At 39.5% G+C, this 16,078-nt stretch overlaps 3 protein-coding genes across 9 annotated transcripts in view; 1 reads left to right on the top strand and 2 right to left on the bottom strand.

The window, feature by feature from the left end:
* KIAA1841 overlaps positions 1–3,320 on the bottom strand; it is a 28,483-nt gene extending 25,163 nt beyond the window's left edge. Inside the window, exon 1 of the mRNA XM_040696967.2 lies at positions 176–3,320. The gene's annotated coding sequence lies outside the window, so the exon portion shown is untranslated. The remainder of the gene's footprint in view (positions 1–175) is intronic.
* PEX13 (peroxisomal biogenesis factor 13) lies at positions 834–7,930 on the bottom strand. Of its 2 annotated transcripts, none has more exons than XM_046938656.1 (4): positions 7,171–7,930; positions 5,406–6,103; positions 4,487–4,612; positions 834–3,918 (listed from the first exon to the last, which is right to left on the bottom strand). In XM_046938656.1, the coding sequence occupies exons 2-4, from the start codon at positions 5,758–5,760 to the stop codon at positions 3,623–3,625; spliced, it is 777 nt and encodes a 258-aa protein (XP_046794612.1). In that variant the 5' UTR covers positions 5,761–6,103; positions 7,171–7,930; the 3' UTR covers positions 834–3,622. The 2 variants fall into 2 exon arrangements, with proteins under 2 accessions (XP_046794612.1, NP_001186350.1); NM_001199421.2 differs by having other exon boundaries at positions 7,808–7,930.
* The window catches only part of PUS10 (pseudouridylate synthase 10), a 34,653-nt gene continuing 26,339 nt past the window's right edge, over positions 7,765–16,078 (top strand). For 2 of the 6 annotated variants that reach the window (XM_046938658.1, XM_046938657.1), the window contains exons 1-4: positions 7,765–8,197; positions 8,421–8,466; positions 9,738–10,019; positions 11,672–11,758. In XM_046938658.1, coding sequence (XP_046794614.1) covers positions 7,773–8,197; positions 8,421–8,466; positions 9,738–10,019; positions 11,672–11,758 — 840 coding nt within the window. In that variant the 5' untranslated portion in view covers positions 7,765–7,772. Of the gene's footprint in view, positions 8,467–9,737; positions 10,020–11,671; positions 11,759–16,078 lie in introns of those variants that run through there. The other 4 variants (XM_046938659.1, XM_040696974.2, NM_001199449.2 and 1 more) reach the window with 3 other exon arrangements.

Genomic DNA, 16,078 nt, shown 5'->3' with positions numbered 1-16,078 from the left:
GTGAGGGGGCGGGGAGCGTCACGAAAGGGAGCTCACAGCCAACCGGCGCCGGGCGAGTGATGAAACTCCGCTCCCCTCCGCCGGTGACGACCAATAGCGTCTCCGGGAGGAGCGGGGGCGGAGCTCTTCCCGCGATGTGTCGCGGCGGAGGAACCGCCCTTCCCGGCGGCCTCACCTTGTCGCAGTGCAGCGGCAGCGCCCTCTCCAGCCCCGCGCGCAGCGTCCGGTCGCCTGGCTACGCGTCCCCCAGGCCTGGGGCGACACCGCCTCTCGTCATCAACGCTGTCTCGCTTCCGCCCGTGCCGCAGCGCCGCGACGGGCTCAGCCGGGGCAGAACGGGGCGACGAAGCGGAAGGCGAGAGCTTCCCAGGGATGAAGCTCTCTAGTGAGGACGCAGCGCACAAAACAGAGCAGAACCAGTGTCGGGAGGTAAGCGGAAGAAATGCACGTTATCGCTTGTGGACAAAACGACGGCCCCGCTGCAGTCCACAAAGTGTTGGCAAAGCCCACGTGGCCACACGTGCGCAGATGAAAATGGGTTGATGTCTGCGTTGTGGAAAATAAAGCGTTCCCCTGCTATCGCCAACAAGAATTTCTAAGCAATGTTGATAGTGCATTACGGAAATTGGTGTGTTGGTTTCTGTGTTGATACCTCTTCTGGAAGGTTTTCACTGAACAAATTTATAAGAAACGATGTGCTTTGTATTTCCCCAACTAGCACATCTCAACAGAATGACCAAATATGCCAAAACAGTCTTATCAGCTCAGACGTCCCACAGGAGAAACAGTATTTGAACCTGTGCAAAAGGAGTGACAATTTTAGAAACTTCCACTAGACGAGGAGTATTTTTAATTTATTCTTCAGAAACCTGAGCAAAGCTTTGAACATGTGCATATTTGCATCCTGCTAGCGCCCAGAGAACCAGCCAAAACCGCCAGCTGTCATTAGTTCATGTAGTATTCAAGCATAAAATGGCTGGTATGCTAAACTGGGTATCAATGACACTAAGTAAGAATAAACTAAAATTTTATATATGCAAATGTCATAGGTCTGTTACAGCCTTCTCTGCCTATATGCTATAGGTATATAAATAATTCCAAAGAATAACATAAGAACGACATAGAAGGTAGAGGTCTTAGGATAAGAGTTAATTGCTTTCCTAATCTCTTCCACCTACTCCCGTTGGAGCCACGCCTGCTCCCTTCAGTCTTCTCTAAGCTTTTCTAAAGTTGGGCAAGTCTTGAGAGCATGGTTGACAGGCTGCTCTTTTTCAATCAGCGTTCATTTAGATAATTCTTTTCCCCGTAGGCTGACATACAGCCGGAAATGTATACAATGGAATTGTATGATTCAGGCCTTTTCCTGACACTGGTTTGTACGTGTAAAAACAAAATTTAAATCTTAAAAACACACATGCACTTTACTTAATTTTAATGCCCCTCTGCACGTAAATAACTTTGTTCATTGCTTGGTCTTCCTTTTCTCACTAAAATAATTGTAAGACTGAAAGAATCACAACCTCTGCCAACATTTAGCAGATACAGTTATGAGAGTTAGTGATCGGCAGACAAAAGTTGAACTGCTGTAAAGACAAATTATTAACAACCTATTTTTCTACTGTTTTCAAAATAGTATGTCTTAAAATGTGAAAAATTGAATTCATCAATTAGTAGTTTGAAAGATTGTAACAAACACCAAAGCACTATCTACCAAACTTCTTGTGAGCAAGTAAATAGAAGTCTACTTGAATGGACACTACAAAAAAGTTTGGATTGTTCATTAATGTAAACCCTTCCTCTGACTGAAATCTTGCACTGCTATGGAAGACTGATAGCCCAGTAAATAAATCTCACAACAGTAAATAATTTCTCCCGTGAATACACACTGTAAGCAACTGTGCACGCTAACCTTCCCCCCCCAACCTTTTCCTCTCCATGTATTTGATATTTCAGGATTGTTTACTGTTTTTTTAAGCATGTTCTATTTTATATCCAGTGAATCCAGTTTCACATTTCACATTTATTTTTCAAACTACTTCTTCCTCTTCCCACTTGAAGATCTAACAATCTAGTAAAGGTGGTATCTCCCAACACCTGACTGCAGTCACTTGCTATATCAAAAGGCACTCAGAGGTTACTTTAAAATCTGAGGATAAGATGCATCTTCTCAGTCACTCTACCTCAATAAAAATATGCTCTCCTCAATTTTTCTTGTCAGTTTTCTTGAGAATTATAAGAACAAGGCCAGCAAATAAAGTGTAAAAACTGAAAGCTTTGCTTAAATAAATAATGGGTGTTGAAGATCTTTGCAGAAACAAACTGAAACTACTGGATCAGTTAAGCAAAAGCATGTATCCTACTTTTTCTATCTTCAAAATAAAAACTGTATATTAACAGTAAAAACAAGTTTTAAGAAGTTTATCCACTCCTCTAACCTTTAGAATGGGTGTGTGTGTATATATACATATATATATATATATTCTACACACACAGAAGTTTTCTCTCTCCTTCATTAAGAAAAATTGTATTTTGAGACAGAATTCTCAAACACCAATATGAATAAAATACTACACACTCTGAACAGCCTTAATGCTTTTATGGCTCTTGATAAATCAGAGCTCTCACATTTTATGGGCTGATGTAATGTTTACCACCTGAATGGCAGTGTAAAGATGTACCTCCAAGAACTTAGCTAACTGGGACAACTAAGTATGAAAGTTTACATTTTCTTTGCCACTCAATGTATTCTGTAAACTCCTGCCTCTCCACAGCATTACTATTGCACTAAAATGCAGGATATTTTGACATTCTTTAAAAACAAATATAAACAAAAAAATGGAAATGAGATGCAATAGCTGACAGGCTACTGACAGGCAGTTAATAGGTTCCAACACAAAATGGCTAGAAGTGATGCTAAATTAGCATACACAGTGAGGAAAAATAAGCAACCTAGAAAGTGCTTGACTAGATGATACCCTTTATTCTCATGTTATTTTAATGAACAAAGCCTCATTGTTTGTTTTTTTTTTTAATTTCTAATCTCCTCTCCTTACTGTACCCCCTTCTCTCATAAGTCACTATTTTTATTAAAAAAAAAAAGAGCAAGCTAAGTCTTTATGACAGAAGTCATACTTCTTACCAAAAGCAAGCAATTGAGAACTTGTAATGGTTTGACTGTGTCACCTAACTCTCTTGCAATTCTTAGAGGGAAACAAAGTACTATTACTGGAGTACTATCCTCAGCCTCCAGTTACGGACAACTTTTCACAGAAATTTACTTTCCCTTTGCACATCAGCTGAAGTGGCATCTTGTCAAGCTGACATTCCAATGAAGACTGGACATTAATTTCTAGATTAACACTTTGTCTACTCAATGAGAACAGGCCAGCCCTTATTTCCTTGCTTGTTTGCTTAGTTATAAACACCTCAATTCTTCTTGGCTCCAGATGTGCTGCATGGTGGTTAGGTAGTCACTAATATACAGCCTTACGTGAATCAAAAAGAAATAATACAAATTTGAGAAAGAACAGGCCCATCAGTGTTCTACTACAACACAGATTTTAAACATACCCTAAGTTTTATCAATAAAACACCATTCAGTTGCTCTGTTGAGGAAAGTGCATTAGAGTTCCTGTTTCTCTCCACTAACTGCAGTGGAGTCAGATGCAACAGGAACTTTATTACTTCCTGCAAAAACAGAATCAAAAGCAGCTTCCTGTTCCTCTAAAGTCACAGCAGCAGTGGATCCTCTAGCAGACGTCCCAGTGAAGGACGGATGTTGCTCTGTAATCCTTTCCAGGTCCACTGTTTTCCTGCCCCTTCTTTTGCCCAGTATTCTGATATAATTAGCTGGTACAAGTCCTGTTGTTTGACCATCGAAACTAGCCAAAAGCCAGCCACGGATTTTGGGTTGTTGGTCTGAAAAAGAAAATGCAAAAGCATTAAGTTACAAAGCAATTCAAAAGATACTGCAGTTGAGGCACAAATATACGAGGAGGCAGAGCACAACTAATCACACAGATCAAATAACTGTGATAAAAGGGAAATACAAATTACTACACAAGAGAAATGACAAGGATCTGCACTGATGAGGTGTTCTGAAGTGTACTGTGAAGTTGAAATAGTTGACACCACCATACTACAAATACCTAAGGATTTTCACAGTTGTACAGCAAATATGAAAAAAGGAGAGTGACAAAGGTAACCACAAAGTACTCCCTGAGTAACTTTAGGCTGTCATACTTTAGGGAAATTGAACAAAACTATTTAATAAGTTTTATTACAGTGCACATAATAACAAATGGAAAAAATAAATCAGTAGGTATGAGGAATTGGGTCAAAAAAAGGTGTTTTCTTTTTGCATACTCACTTTTTTCCCCCTGCTCCTTGCCCCTCTCTCTCCCCTCACCCCCCCCAAATTTCAGACTCGAACTACACAACTTATTTCACATCTGATTAGAAAACAAATTGAAAAGTAAAAGCTTACCTTTGGGTGCTAATTTTAGAATGTCACCAGCACGGAAGGAAATTTCCTCTTCTGAGAGAGCACTGAAGTCATAGTCTGCTCTTCCAACTACATGATCATCTTCTCCACTTGCCCAGTTACTAGATACTGTTTCCAAAAAGAAATTAAGTTACTTGCTTTCAATTTTATGGATGAGAAGGTTTTTTTGTTTGTTTGTTTTTGGTTTTTTAATAAAAGAAAAATGGAGAAGACACCTTAACTTCCTTGCTTCTCTAACAGAGAACTGACAGGACTAACAAAGACAACACTTGGTGAGACAACCTAACCAATAGCTTTTCCTTCTTCTCCACCTGCCACATTAAATCGAAAGGAATCATGATTTTGGAATCACATAAAGTGTACCATGAAACTGAATCTCAGTTCCACAGTAGGCTGTTTATACAGGCTACTGTACCACATGCCATGTTGTACCCCAGAATCATAGAATTGCTCAGGTTGGAAAAGACCTTAAAGATCATCAAGTCCAACCACAACCTAACCATACTACCCTAAGTCTAACAACCCTCTGATAAATCATGTCCCAGAGCACCACATCCAAATGGTTTTTCAACAAATTCAGGGAGGGTGACTCAACCACCTCCCTGGAGAGCCTATTCCAGTGCTTAACTTCTCTGTACAGAAGTTTTTCCGGATATCCAACCTAAATCTCCCCTGGCGCAACTTGAGGCCGTTTCCCCTTGTCCTGTCACCTGTCACCAGTGAGAAGAGACCAACCCCGCTCTCACTGCAATTGCCTTTTAGGTATTTGAAGAGAGCAATAAGGTCTCCCCTCAGCCTCCTCTTTACTGAAGTGTAACTTTAATCTCTATATAAGTGATAGCTAAATGAACAATACACTCTGTACTTCTCATGATTCTCTCATGCTGCAGATCACCTTTACCTGATTCTTCATCACTGTATGTAGAAAGCAGTTTCCAAATCAGATAGGGACCTCCCATAATAACAGCGAAGAACAAGAAAATAGGCCAGGATTTTGCTGAGTTAGCTGCCTTGTCTTCAAGACCAACACGAGCTACTGCCCCTTGACTTTCAGCCCACAAATCCTCATTCTCAGAGCTCTTCCGCAGACCCAGTAATCGCTGTAGACGTTGGTAGAGATATCTTATAGTTCTCACTAAAGCAAAAGCTGAAAACACCTTTGTGAAGTGTACTTTGAGGCGGGAGAAGTGATTGGCTACATCCAACACAGCTCTGAAACTGTTGTACACAGCCGAAAATGTAGCATCCATCATCATGCTGACTGAGGCAAATGCGTGAACAATACTTTCAATGGACTGAAATGCACCTCTGCTGCTCTCTTCAGCCTGTTGAACAAACCTGCTGGGAGGAATATCATCTGTACGAAAGCGGTTATAACCCAAGCCACCGTATCCATAACTGTAAGGACTGTAGTTTCCATAAAAAGAAGTTCCATATGAACCATAGCCTGTAGTAAAAGAACTGCTATATGCTGGCCTTAAAGTACTGAGAGTACTGCTTCCTGTTTGCTGCGATGGTCTTGGCAAAATAGGTGGAGGTATTCGTGCAACCGTGGGTTGTCCAGGTCTGGTCAGCAAATTGTCACCCAAATCAGGAGACCTAAACAAATTCAGACAACCAAGATCAGTACTCAAAATGAGGTTATATTTTCATTTTCTCCAGTGTTCTTGAATAGCTATCAATGTGACCCTGCATTTTGGTAGTGCCAGGTTGAGGAACCTGGTTGCCGAACACTCATACTGTTGCACAGTGTTAGTGGGAAGCAAGAATTTCTGTGAAGAAATACAAGTCTTTCATTAAAAAAAAAACAAAAAAAACTGTAAGTGTAGAATTGCATTATATCTGAAACATATGTATATATAGACTGTTAATAGCATCTCATACACACTACCAAGAACATTTTGCAATTTGAAAGCTTTAATTCCAGCATTTGTTCTCATCTCTTCTAGATAATGAGCCAATGGTACAGCAAGAAGGAAGCTAGGCAGCTCCTTTCAAGTCACCCTTGGAGAAACTGCTGCTGGGCCTAACTGAAAATTCTAACTGACTATACAGCACACACAACGGTTTAGGGCTCCCTGGTTTCCCTAACAGAAATGGGATTGAATCTAAAACTGTTAACAGTTTTTGTTTGTTTGTTTGTTTTTTAAGATTTACTTAATGAACTTCTAGCCCTTTGCATGCCTGTAAGTTTCAGCCAGTTTACCTATGCCCTTTGTAATAGGTCTCTGCAAGTACTAGGTTGGCACCTGAATTCTATCATGTAGCTGTCCATCTTCTCCTGTTTTCCATATTGAAGCAATCTGCTATACTATCTACGTATACAATAGGGCACAACTTTCGCCACAGCAAAGCTTATAGGTTTACCTAAAGCAAAGCATAATATTTATATCTTTATGCTGTTTGCTTCTGCCAACCTAGGCTTTAACAGTTAAAAGCAGAAGTAAAAATAAGTTACAACCACAGAAGATGGGGGCAACTCCCCAAAAACCAGCTTAGGACAGCTCACTTTTAAGATACTTGGAGTAAATTAAAATGAACTAGATAACCTCACCAAGAAAACTCAACATCAAACCTCCTGCTCAGCAAGCTTCAGCCTGCAGTTAAAGCATAGTTTTTCCTGTAAGTTCAGTTTGGAGGTAACCTTTTGCCTAGTTTCAGCTCACCCTAATTGCAGTTAACAGCACCAAGCAGAAAACAAGGCTGATCTTCAGCCATCAAGCTTCCCTTGACTTCTGATTTAAATTAGTTTGCCAACTCTTTCTGCACGGCGTCCTTCCCAGTGAGTACACTCTGTTTTCTGGAGGAGCCCAGTCCCAGGTCAGCACAGCAACAACAAATACACACTCATCTTTTCCACTGCCAGGAACAACCACACACAGCCCCACTCCCACGGAGAGCACAGCACATGCTCTGTGGCTTTGCAACCTTCAGCTACGAAGGACAGCGTTTTTTCCACTTGTGGCAACACATCCAGCTTTGCTAACACGTCTGTGTTAGCACCTTGTTAAATCCTCGGCTTTCCACAGACCTGTGGCCCACAGCACCCTTCCTGCTGATGAGGATCCACAGGAGGTTCCCCCCCCCCATCTCTATACACCTCCCCAAGAAGCAAGGCGAACGGCCCCACGCTGCCCCGGGCACAACCCGCCCCTCAGCCCCCAGCCCGATGAAGCCTTCGGGCCTCGCTCAGCCAGCGCCGCGCTGACGGGCTAGGCCCGACCTTTGAGCTCGGCTGCCCGCAGGGGGCGAAGGCCGACCCCGCCGGATGCGGAGAGACCCGGGCTTAGAGCACACACTCACTGGAAGGCGGGCGCCACGCTGCCCACTAATCGCCGGTTCTCCCAGGGCTTGGGAGGTGGCGGCTGCGAAGCCATCTCTACCTCGCTGCAGCCCTGTTCTAGCCCCGGCCCGCCCCGACCCGCCGAGCTCCCCCGCCCGCCCCCAGCAGGCCGGCCGCCTCAGCACCGAGCGATCGAGCCGGCGGCCTTCCGGCACCGCTTTCTGTGTTCCGCTCTCCGCCCCTATCGACGCGCTCCGCCCCGCGCCTCACTGGCTGTGCCGCTCCTGTCGCCTGCTTGGCGCGGCCCGGAGCGGAGCGTCGGGTTTGCGTGAGGGCTGCGCGGTGTGCCGTGCGTCGGCCTACTGCTTTGTGTGGGGTTACGGGATTCCCTCGCTCTTCTGGCACCTCGGGTACCTCCCTGGGCGTTGAATGAATTATTTTATTGTCGATTTGCTGGGCTGCGTTTATTGTTAGCATCTTCCTTTTTTTTTTTTTTTTTTTTTTTTTTTTTTTTTTAAGTATTATTATTTTTAAAATATTAGTGTTGTCCAGCATGTCTTCTTTAACAGAAAAGGACAGACCGATTGTTCAGCTGTTACTCAGTGCTGGCACGTGCCCACGATGTATTTTCAGGTTCTGCCGTGTGGGATCACAGACGCTTTATAGACATCCATACAAGGTTTGTTCTTTTTATTTCTAATTAGAACGTGTGACCATGTGAATACAGTATTATTTGTGCACTCCTTGGAGGAGAAGGATGTTGTTTGTATTCTTGCCCTGATTCAGGGCCTTCCCTTCTTGCCTCATATTTCTGCCATCTTCCAGCAGAATTGGTTGAGGGATGTAGTTAAAGAACAGCACAGGTGAGGATAAATCCTCCACTTTCATTCAAACAGTGTTATTAGACACCCTGTTTAGCTGGCCTTCCTGCTGAAATTCAGCATTCTTAAATTTTTTCCCAGTTGTGCACAATCAGTCTTCCTGTGTTCTTGTATTATGCACTTCTCCAATTGTTTTTGGCTATTTGCTCCTCCACCATGGAGATTCTTACAGTTCTCATTGTGTAGGCCCATTATTTCCGTATATCTGGCCTAATGTGTTGTCTTTATGCTTGTGTGTTATGGTGTTTGCCTTGATTATTTCACTTTCACTCAAGTTTAGACTCTCCAGAATTCTTCTTTCATGTCTTTCTTCATTATCCCTTTTCATTTTTAATCAGTCTGTTGAGAAGTGTTTGTTCTGTGTGCCATTTATTATTCTTTTGCAGCTCTACCCAATTTTCACCTGAGTTGCAACAACACAGTAAGTGCTGTTATTGAAAATATTTCAATAAATTTTTTTTTCTGACCTGTGTGTTACCTCTACCTTTCATCCTTCCCAAATTTCAGATATATAGTTAATTCTCTCTCCTTACCAGCCCACCCATGAATATTTGTAAGCTCCTCATTACATGGATGAATGAGACATGTACTTTGTCATGTGCATTTAATTTCACCATCCTGTTTATCTGCTCTCATTTTCTTCTCATGCTGTAGTAGCCAACTGTCTTCTTTGTGTAGGCTAACTGTGTTGGAGTTCAGTTCTTAGGTAATCTGAATGGCAAAAAGGCAGTAAACACCTGTTTTCCTTGAATAGTGATGAGGCTAAAGATAAATGCATTTCTGCAAGTCAGTCTGTAAAATGTTTTCAGTATTCTTGGACAGTAAAGAAGCATGTTCAGCAAAAATCTTTTTTTTTTTGGTAACATTTTGACAGAAGTACAGCTTGGAGCTTTATTTTTTATTGTGCAAGTGTATTTTGGTATATTTTACAAGTTGTTAATTACATACATAAAGACTAAAGCTACAAGTGGTTTCTTCTGCATTTTAAGCCTGTGTTTGTAAGTACTTTTTACAGCACTGAATTAAAGAGGAAAAGTCAACAACAGAAAAATCCCTCTGTTTGTGTTAGGATTTGATGAAGGATTTGAAACAATTCCTGGAAGGTAATCAAGAAGAGGAAGATAGAGCTTGCTTTGATGTAGCTGATCCACCTTGTAAGCGATTCAGACATGGGCACACAGAAGAAGGGGCTGATGATCTGAACCAGAATGGAGTGCTCAGTCAGATTCCTTTGGCTAATGATGGTAATGCTGATGTGGAAAACTCAGATGTGGAGAACTCAGCTGTAGAGGTTTGCAATGTATGTTTGGGAATTCTTCAGGAGTTCTGCGAGATTGACTTTGTTAAAAAGGTAAATAATCAGTTCTTAATCTATACATGTACTTTTTTTAGGAGCTTTTGTATGTTATGGCCTGCAGTATGGATCTGGTGATTAGAAACACTGTTCAGTTAAACAACGGAGAGAGGGAGCAAACCAAACCAAAACATGTATCTGTGTTGAATATTTGAGTTGTAGATGGCGCCATTCAGCTACTTACTGCTCACTGACATAGTGTTTGCATACCTATTCTGCAGCTGGGAAATAAAATTTGTTTGTGTGACCATGTTTTATCCAAGGTTTGTTATAATGTAACTTCAAAAAGAGAAGTATAAGTGCAATGGAATAACAGACAGGAGCATATTTTTGTAATCAGGTTAGGAGCTTAGAGTACAAGCGAAACCTCACTGTAAATGAATCTCTCTCCTCTTTTTGCTTTGTAAGGGCAAAATGAGGAGGCATCAAATGCTGTGCTATTCACTTCAACTATGTGTTTCTAACATAGGAGTGTTTCTTTACCATATAGGACTATTTAGAAAGCCACAAAGGAAAAAAAATGTTTGGTAGTACAGCAGATTGCAGATAATGAAGAAAAAAGGAGTTAAGAGAGAGTATGGACATAATGCAGGTTGTAGATATAATCTCTGAGCAACACAGTTGCTTATGTGACAAACCAAAATATTAGCTAGAAACGCCACTTGCATTTGAGATGTTTGACTGAGCTTTAATAGAAACAAATTTGGTTTAATAATATTAATATATCTAAAAATAGGGCTGAGGGAGCATACTACATAGATTCTGTTGAACTGTTGGATGCTTCTTTTTTTTTTTTTTTTGGTCTCCACTGAAAGTGTATATATATTTTCATTGAACCTACTTTTAAGACTTGTTTCAGAGTTACGCTCTTTTGTAACAGAGGAAAATTTCACAATGTGCTCTTGCGCACAGGCATGTTTATTAAGGCACCACAAAATCTGATTCTCTCACAAGGAAATTTCCTTATCAGAGATGCTGATTTCATCCTGAAAGCTCATAATTAGTCTTTGTTCCTTCCAGTAGAGACATCTAGCCATCAGCTTTCACTAGCTTACTTTAAAACATTTGTTGCATTTTTGGGTTCTTGCTATAATTTGAATAGCTAACATGATTTTTATATCAAAGAACAGTAGAAGTCTAGATGATGATCGTGCTTATTTGTAATAGCTGTATACTAATCCTCAGAAAACTCTGTCATAAACTGAAAGATGAAATGTACCATTGTTTTCTGTTATTTTGAAGATTGGCTGAATTATTACTGTGAATACCTTTTGTTCCTATCTTATGACAGGAACTTAAAAGTTTTTATTGTCATGGAATTGTATCTGTGCCATGAAGAAAAATATTCTGAGTCAACTCTTCTAGCGTGTGGTATCTGTGGTATAATTTCCTGCATCAACATTTGTGTTTATGGTTTTAGCCTTAAAAGAACGAGTTTTCTTATTTCATAATGTCACACACCAATAAGAATAGAGCTCATTAGTAAGACCTTTTTTCAGGCTTGTATTTCAGTAAGTTGTTAGGGGTTACTCTATCTGAATGTGTACTAATACGGATTTACAGTGATTATGCTAGAATAAAGAATATCCTAAAAAATTATCAACTTAGTTCCATTGCTGTAGTTCAGTATTAATATTCTTCTTTTCCAGATGTGCGAAAAGGTTAATTCTTCTGACTTTCAGTTCACCAGTTTCGTATTTTCTGTGTCACTACCACCACAGCTGTCTGTTAGGGAGGTAAGTTTTTGCAGATATTCCTTCATAAATTAAACACGTATTAAAGATGGTAACTGTGGAAGGTACAGGCTGGAGGTAGTTTGATTTTTAATTGCTATCGTTCAAAAAAAAAAAACCAAACAAACAAAAAAAAAACCCCAAACCTTGCTGAAAGTGTAGTCTGCTTTCCCTTTCCTTTTTGCTGAGTACTGTTATAATTAATACGGTGTCTAAGTTACTTCAGTGTTCATTTAGCCTGGGAGTTACTTTACATCTGAAAAAGTGAAAGAGGATCTTCTCAGAGAAGGAACAGCACAGCTGGTGCCTGTCCTGAAATAAATGATAATTGGTAGTTCAGAGTAGAAATGAAGAAGTTTGAAGATGAGCACTTTAACTTTGCAGTGTTTTAAATGCTGTAAAAATACGTATTTTTGTAGTCACCTGTCTTGAGCATTGTTGAAAGTGTGGATTTTTACAGTTGTAGCCATAAAACTACTATTTTGATAGCAATTCTTATCTTAAATTGTTAAGAATTGTTAACTTAAATTTAAAACTTAAATTGTTTACATTTTAGTAATTTAATTACATAAGATAATGATAGCATGAACATGTATGTATTCATGTATCCCTGATAATTTTTTTTAAGATTGAGGAAAAATATTAGGCATGTTATAACTTTATCAGTAAAGTGACTATTATGTGATGTTCTACAATGTTACCTTGTTTTCTACAATGAAGTGATTCAAAAATTCTGTTGTAAAAAGCAACTTGTAACTCTCTAAGATAGGTGCCTCCTGTAATAAGACCTAGTAGTATAAACTTGAGTGAATGTGGCAGAAAGTAGTATAGATCCTCTTGGATTTGCTTGTAAATCTGTGTTGAGGTTTGCTCTCATTCTGCGCAGTTTTTAGTGTTCAGTAGTATTGTTAGTTCTTATATCTTGAGCAAATGCCAGCGTAGTAACTTGTGCTGATGTGTGTTTTAAGTCTGATTGCACATCAGACTACATGCTTCCTATCCAAAACTAAGTGTAGTTGTGCTGGTCACTTCAGTTGCCACTGTGTCTGTAAAAATAATGCCAGAGCAAATTGCTTTTTGCTTTGTGTCTGGATAAACTCTTACTACTCTCATTTCATTTTATGGTCATCCAAGAAATGAGATTTATTAAAAACAAAAGAAAACCCCAAAAAACAACAGTTTTAGGCTAGTTAAGTATATGGAAATAGGACTCCAAATGTTGGTCGAAATTACCCAAGTTTGTACTTAGAGTTAACCGAAGAAGCATAACCTTTAAAATAAAAGAGGAGCCCTATTATTTCCAGGGTGCCAGTGATCGGGTCTTTTCAACTTCCAGTTCCAGAAGAGAACTTCTATTTCTTGTAGTGTCTGTGAGTGAAAATGAAGATGATGAACTCAATCTTTTGCTTTGAGTCTCAACTGCACTTTTCACGTTATCAAGTTTTTAATTCATTTTCATTATGCATATTTGGCTTGACAGTTATAGTTTCTTTAGCTTTAAGGTATATATTTTTCCTCATGGCTTATGTGTATAACTAAGAGGTGAGGCAAGAAAAATTTGATGCTGCTGTGAAGCAACCTGTTTATGGGGCTTTACCATAATACCTCGGTAGAGGGTGTTCTTGCATTGCAGTTCTAGCTCACTGGTGTTCTGCTGGTCTGAACAAGTAGGGTGATTCTGTCTGCTTTTAGGCAGTTTTGGCTGCAAGTGGAAGCAAAAAAGAATAATTTGCTTCAGAGAGTTCCTCTTACTGATTGAAATCTTGATGATGCCCTGAGATTGTGGAATGGGAAAACTATGTTGGCAAATGCAGTTAGTGGAAACACAGATTTATTACTTTATAATAACTGTTTTCTAAGTGCAGTAAATTATTAACTTGATAAAAGGAGTGAGTGATGTAATTCTTAACCTGTCCATCTGCTCTATATGAGGTTTCTTGTTCTTACATTCAAGCAAATGAACGATACAACAGTGCTTGGTACAACCAAGGCAATAAAAGATATGATTTGGATCCCGAGATGAGTAATATGAAAGAGATGAATGAATGGGAAGCTCCAAAAATACGTATGTTCTCTTTGGAAACAGTTTTGATTCATCTGGGAGCTGCATTAGAAGGTTTCTCCTGTCATTTCTATTCCACACCTTCAGTCTCACCAAATGCTAACTCAGCTGTTTGTATAGCTGTGCTCTAACCGAGGAGGTGAAAATGATTATTAGTGGTGGTGAGAAAGAACTTGCTTAAAACCACGCAACTGTGTTTATGACCTATTCATTTACCACTTCAAAAATTGTTGTTAAAAACAGTTCCCATGTTATAGTTACAGAAAAGCAGCAAGCAATAGAAGTGTGTGTATTCTGAGATGTTTTGTGTTGATATTATTATCTTTTGTTAAATCTTTTGATTTTTTGAGTTGCACTCCGCAAGAACATACATAATTTTATAATAAAAGGACACCTCGAAGACAGCCTTTCTTCTCCCAGTGACCTTTTGTATGACATGCAGATTTTCTCAGACTCACTTTAAAAAAAAATATGAGGAACTGTCTTAATATTAGCTTCAACTAATTTAATTATAACAGTTGTTATCCTGCTAATCCTAAAATGTAGGATAGGAACTGAAGAAGAGGAAGACATAAAATTAACGTTTGCATAGTATTTGTAATGCACAGAAGCTATAATCTTTTTCTACAAGTAGGATATTTGATTGAAATAAACTTGGGACTCCTGTATTTATTATTTATGTCAGACGACTATATTATTATATGAAGCAAGTCATGCCCTTCAAAAGTGTGACTATTAGCTGTGTCTGTGGTCTCAGTTGTGATCCATCATCCTTGTACTTGCTACAAGGACATTGATGCAAATAGCATGTGTAGTCATTCCTCCCTGTAGGGCTGTGTATACCTCATCATGGAATTCCCCATCTCTAAGCTCTTCTCTAATACAGAGAAAAGGTGCTATGGCTGGAATTGCACGTGGTATTTCAACAGTTGCCACTGTGATTCCTCAGATAGCATTAGAATAATATCCTGCAGATTGTAATCAATACAGTGCCTGTGCTACTGTATTTCAGAAATATGTTTGATTTTAAGTATTGCCCTGCAGGCTTGATACTCCATAATGAGCATCTTTCATTTTCAAACCACTTCTCAAACATAATGTAATTATGAAGTAGAGGGATCTGATCCCCTGCTTTGCATACAACTGGGAAAGGGCAGAGCTGTGGAATTAAGGCACAAGTAGAGGGATTGTTTGAATGTGATTTATAATTTGGGATCTTTTGACTTACGTGCTCACTGCACCCTAATCTACTGTTTCCTCTTAACTGAAGGAGAAAAGTAATTTAAAATAAACAGTATTTAATTATCTTTAACTTCTGAGTCAGTAGAGAGAAGGTAAAATTTGTCCTGTGGTCTTATTTTAGCACAGTTAGTAACACGTAAGTTTTCTCTGGTTTCTGATTCTACTCCCATAAAGCAGGGAAAGGGGGTGAGATTGGCCACCCATCTGATTACCAAAAATACACTGTGCTTTAAATCAAGACGTATATGATTATTTAAATTGGCATTTTTGGATGCAGACTTCTAGGCATGGTCATATTCTCTAGTTGAGATGTCTGTTCAAGGAAATTCAATTGGAAGCTCTTTTTATTTATGATTTTATTTGGGTTATTATGCAAACAAGATTATAATATACCTCAAGGTATTTTGTGAAGGAATCTTTACTTTGAGTAAACAGTATTCCATCAATACAACTATATTTATTTTGCTCAGTAATGAGCTGATTTGTGTATCCTGTATCTAACAAAGTCTATGTGGTTTCTCCACCATCTCTCCTTCCCCCTACTATTTCTAGCACTGTTTTTAAGATTCCCTCATTCTTTTAGATGTACCAAAGGAAGACGGTTTTTTGACTGAGTTCCTCTAGCAGCATATGAAAGTGATATATTATATGTTTCATTCTGATTTCAACCAAAAGATGATGTGACCATGTCTGTCCTCCGAAAAGTTTGATACATTTTCCAACCTCTTCATTATTTCCTTGACAAAAGACATTATTATGACATAATTTAGGTTAGAGGAAGGTCATTTGAGGTCAAAGTTAGAATTTTGGTTAACTTGAGTTTAGTAAAGTGTTTTCAGTGTGATGTAGAGAACTCCTTGAGAGTAGCTCTGCTGAGAAGGACAAGGGGGTCCTGGTAGATGAAAAAACGTAATGTGAACCAGCAGTGTGCACTTGCAGCTTTGAAGACCAATGATATGCTGGGTTCCATCAGAAGGGGGACGGACAGGGGGGCAGCAGGATGACGGAGGTGATTGTCC

This window comes from Gallus gallus, chromosome 3 (assembly GCF_016699485.2).
Source record: "Gallus gallus isolate bGalGal1 chromosome 3, bGalGal1.mat.broiler.GRCg7b, whole genome shotgun sequence".
NCBI lineage: Eukaryota > Metazoa > Chordata > Aves > Galliformes > Phasianidae > Gallus > Gallus gallus.
Note: the sequence above shows the minus strand (reverse complement) of the source record. Positions and strands in the feature narration are given on the sequence as shown.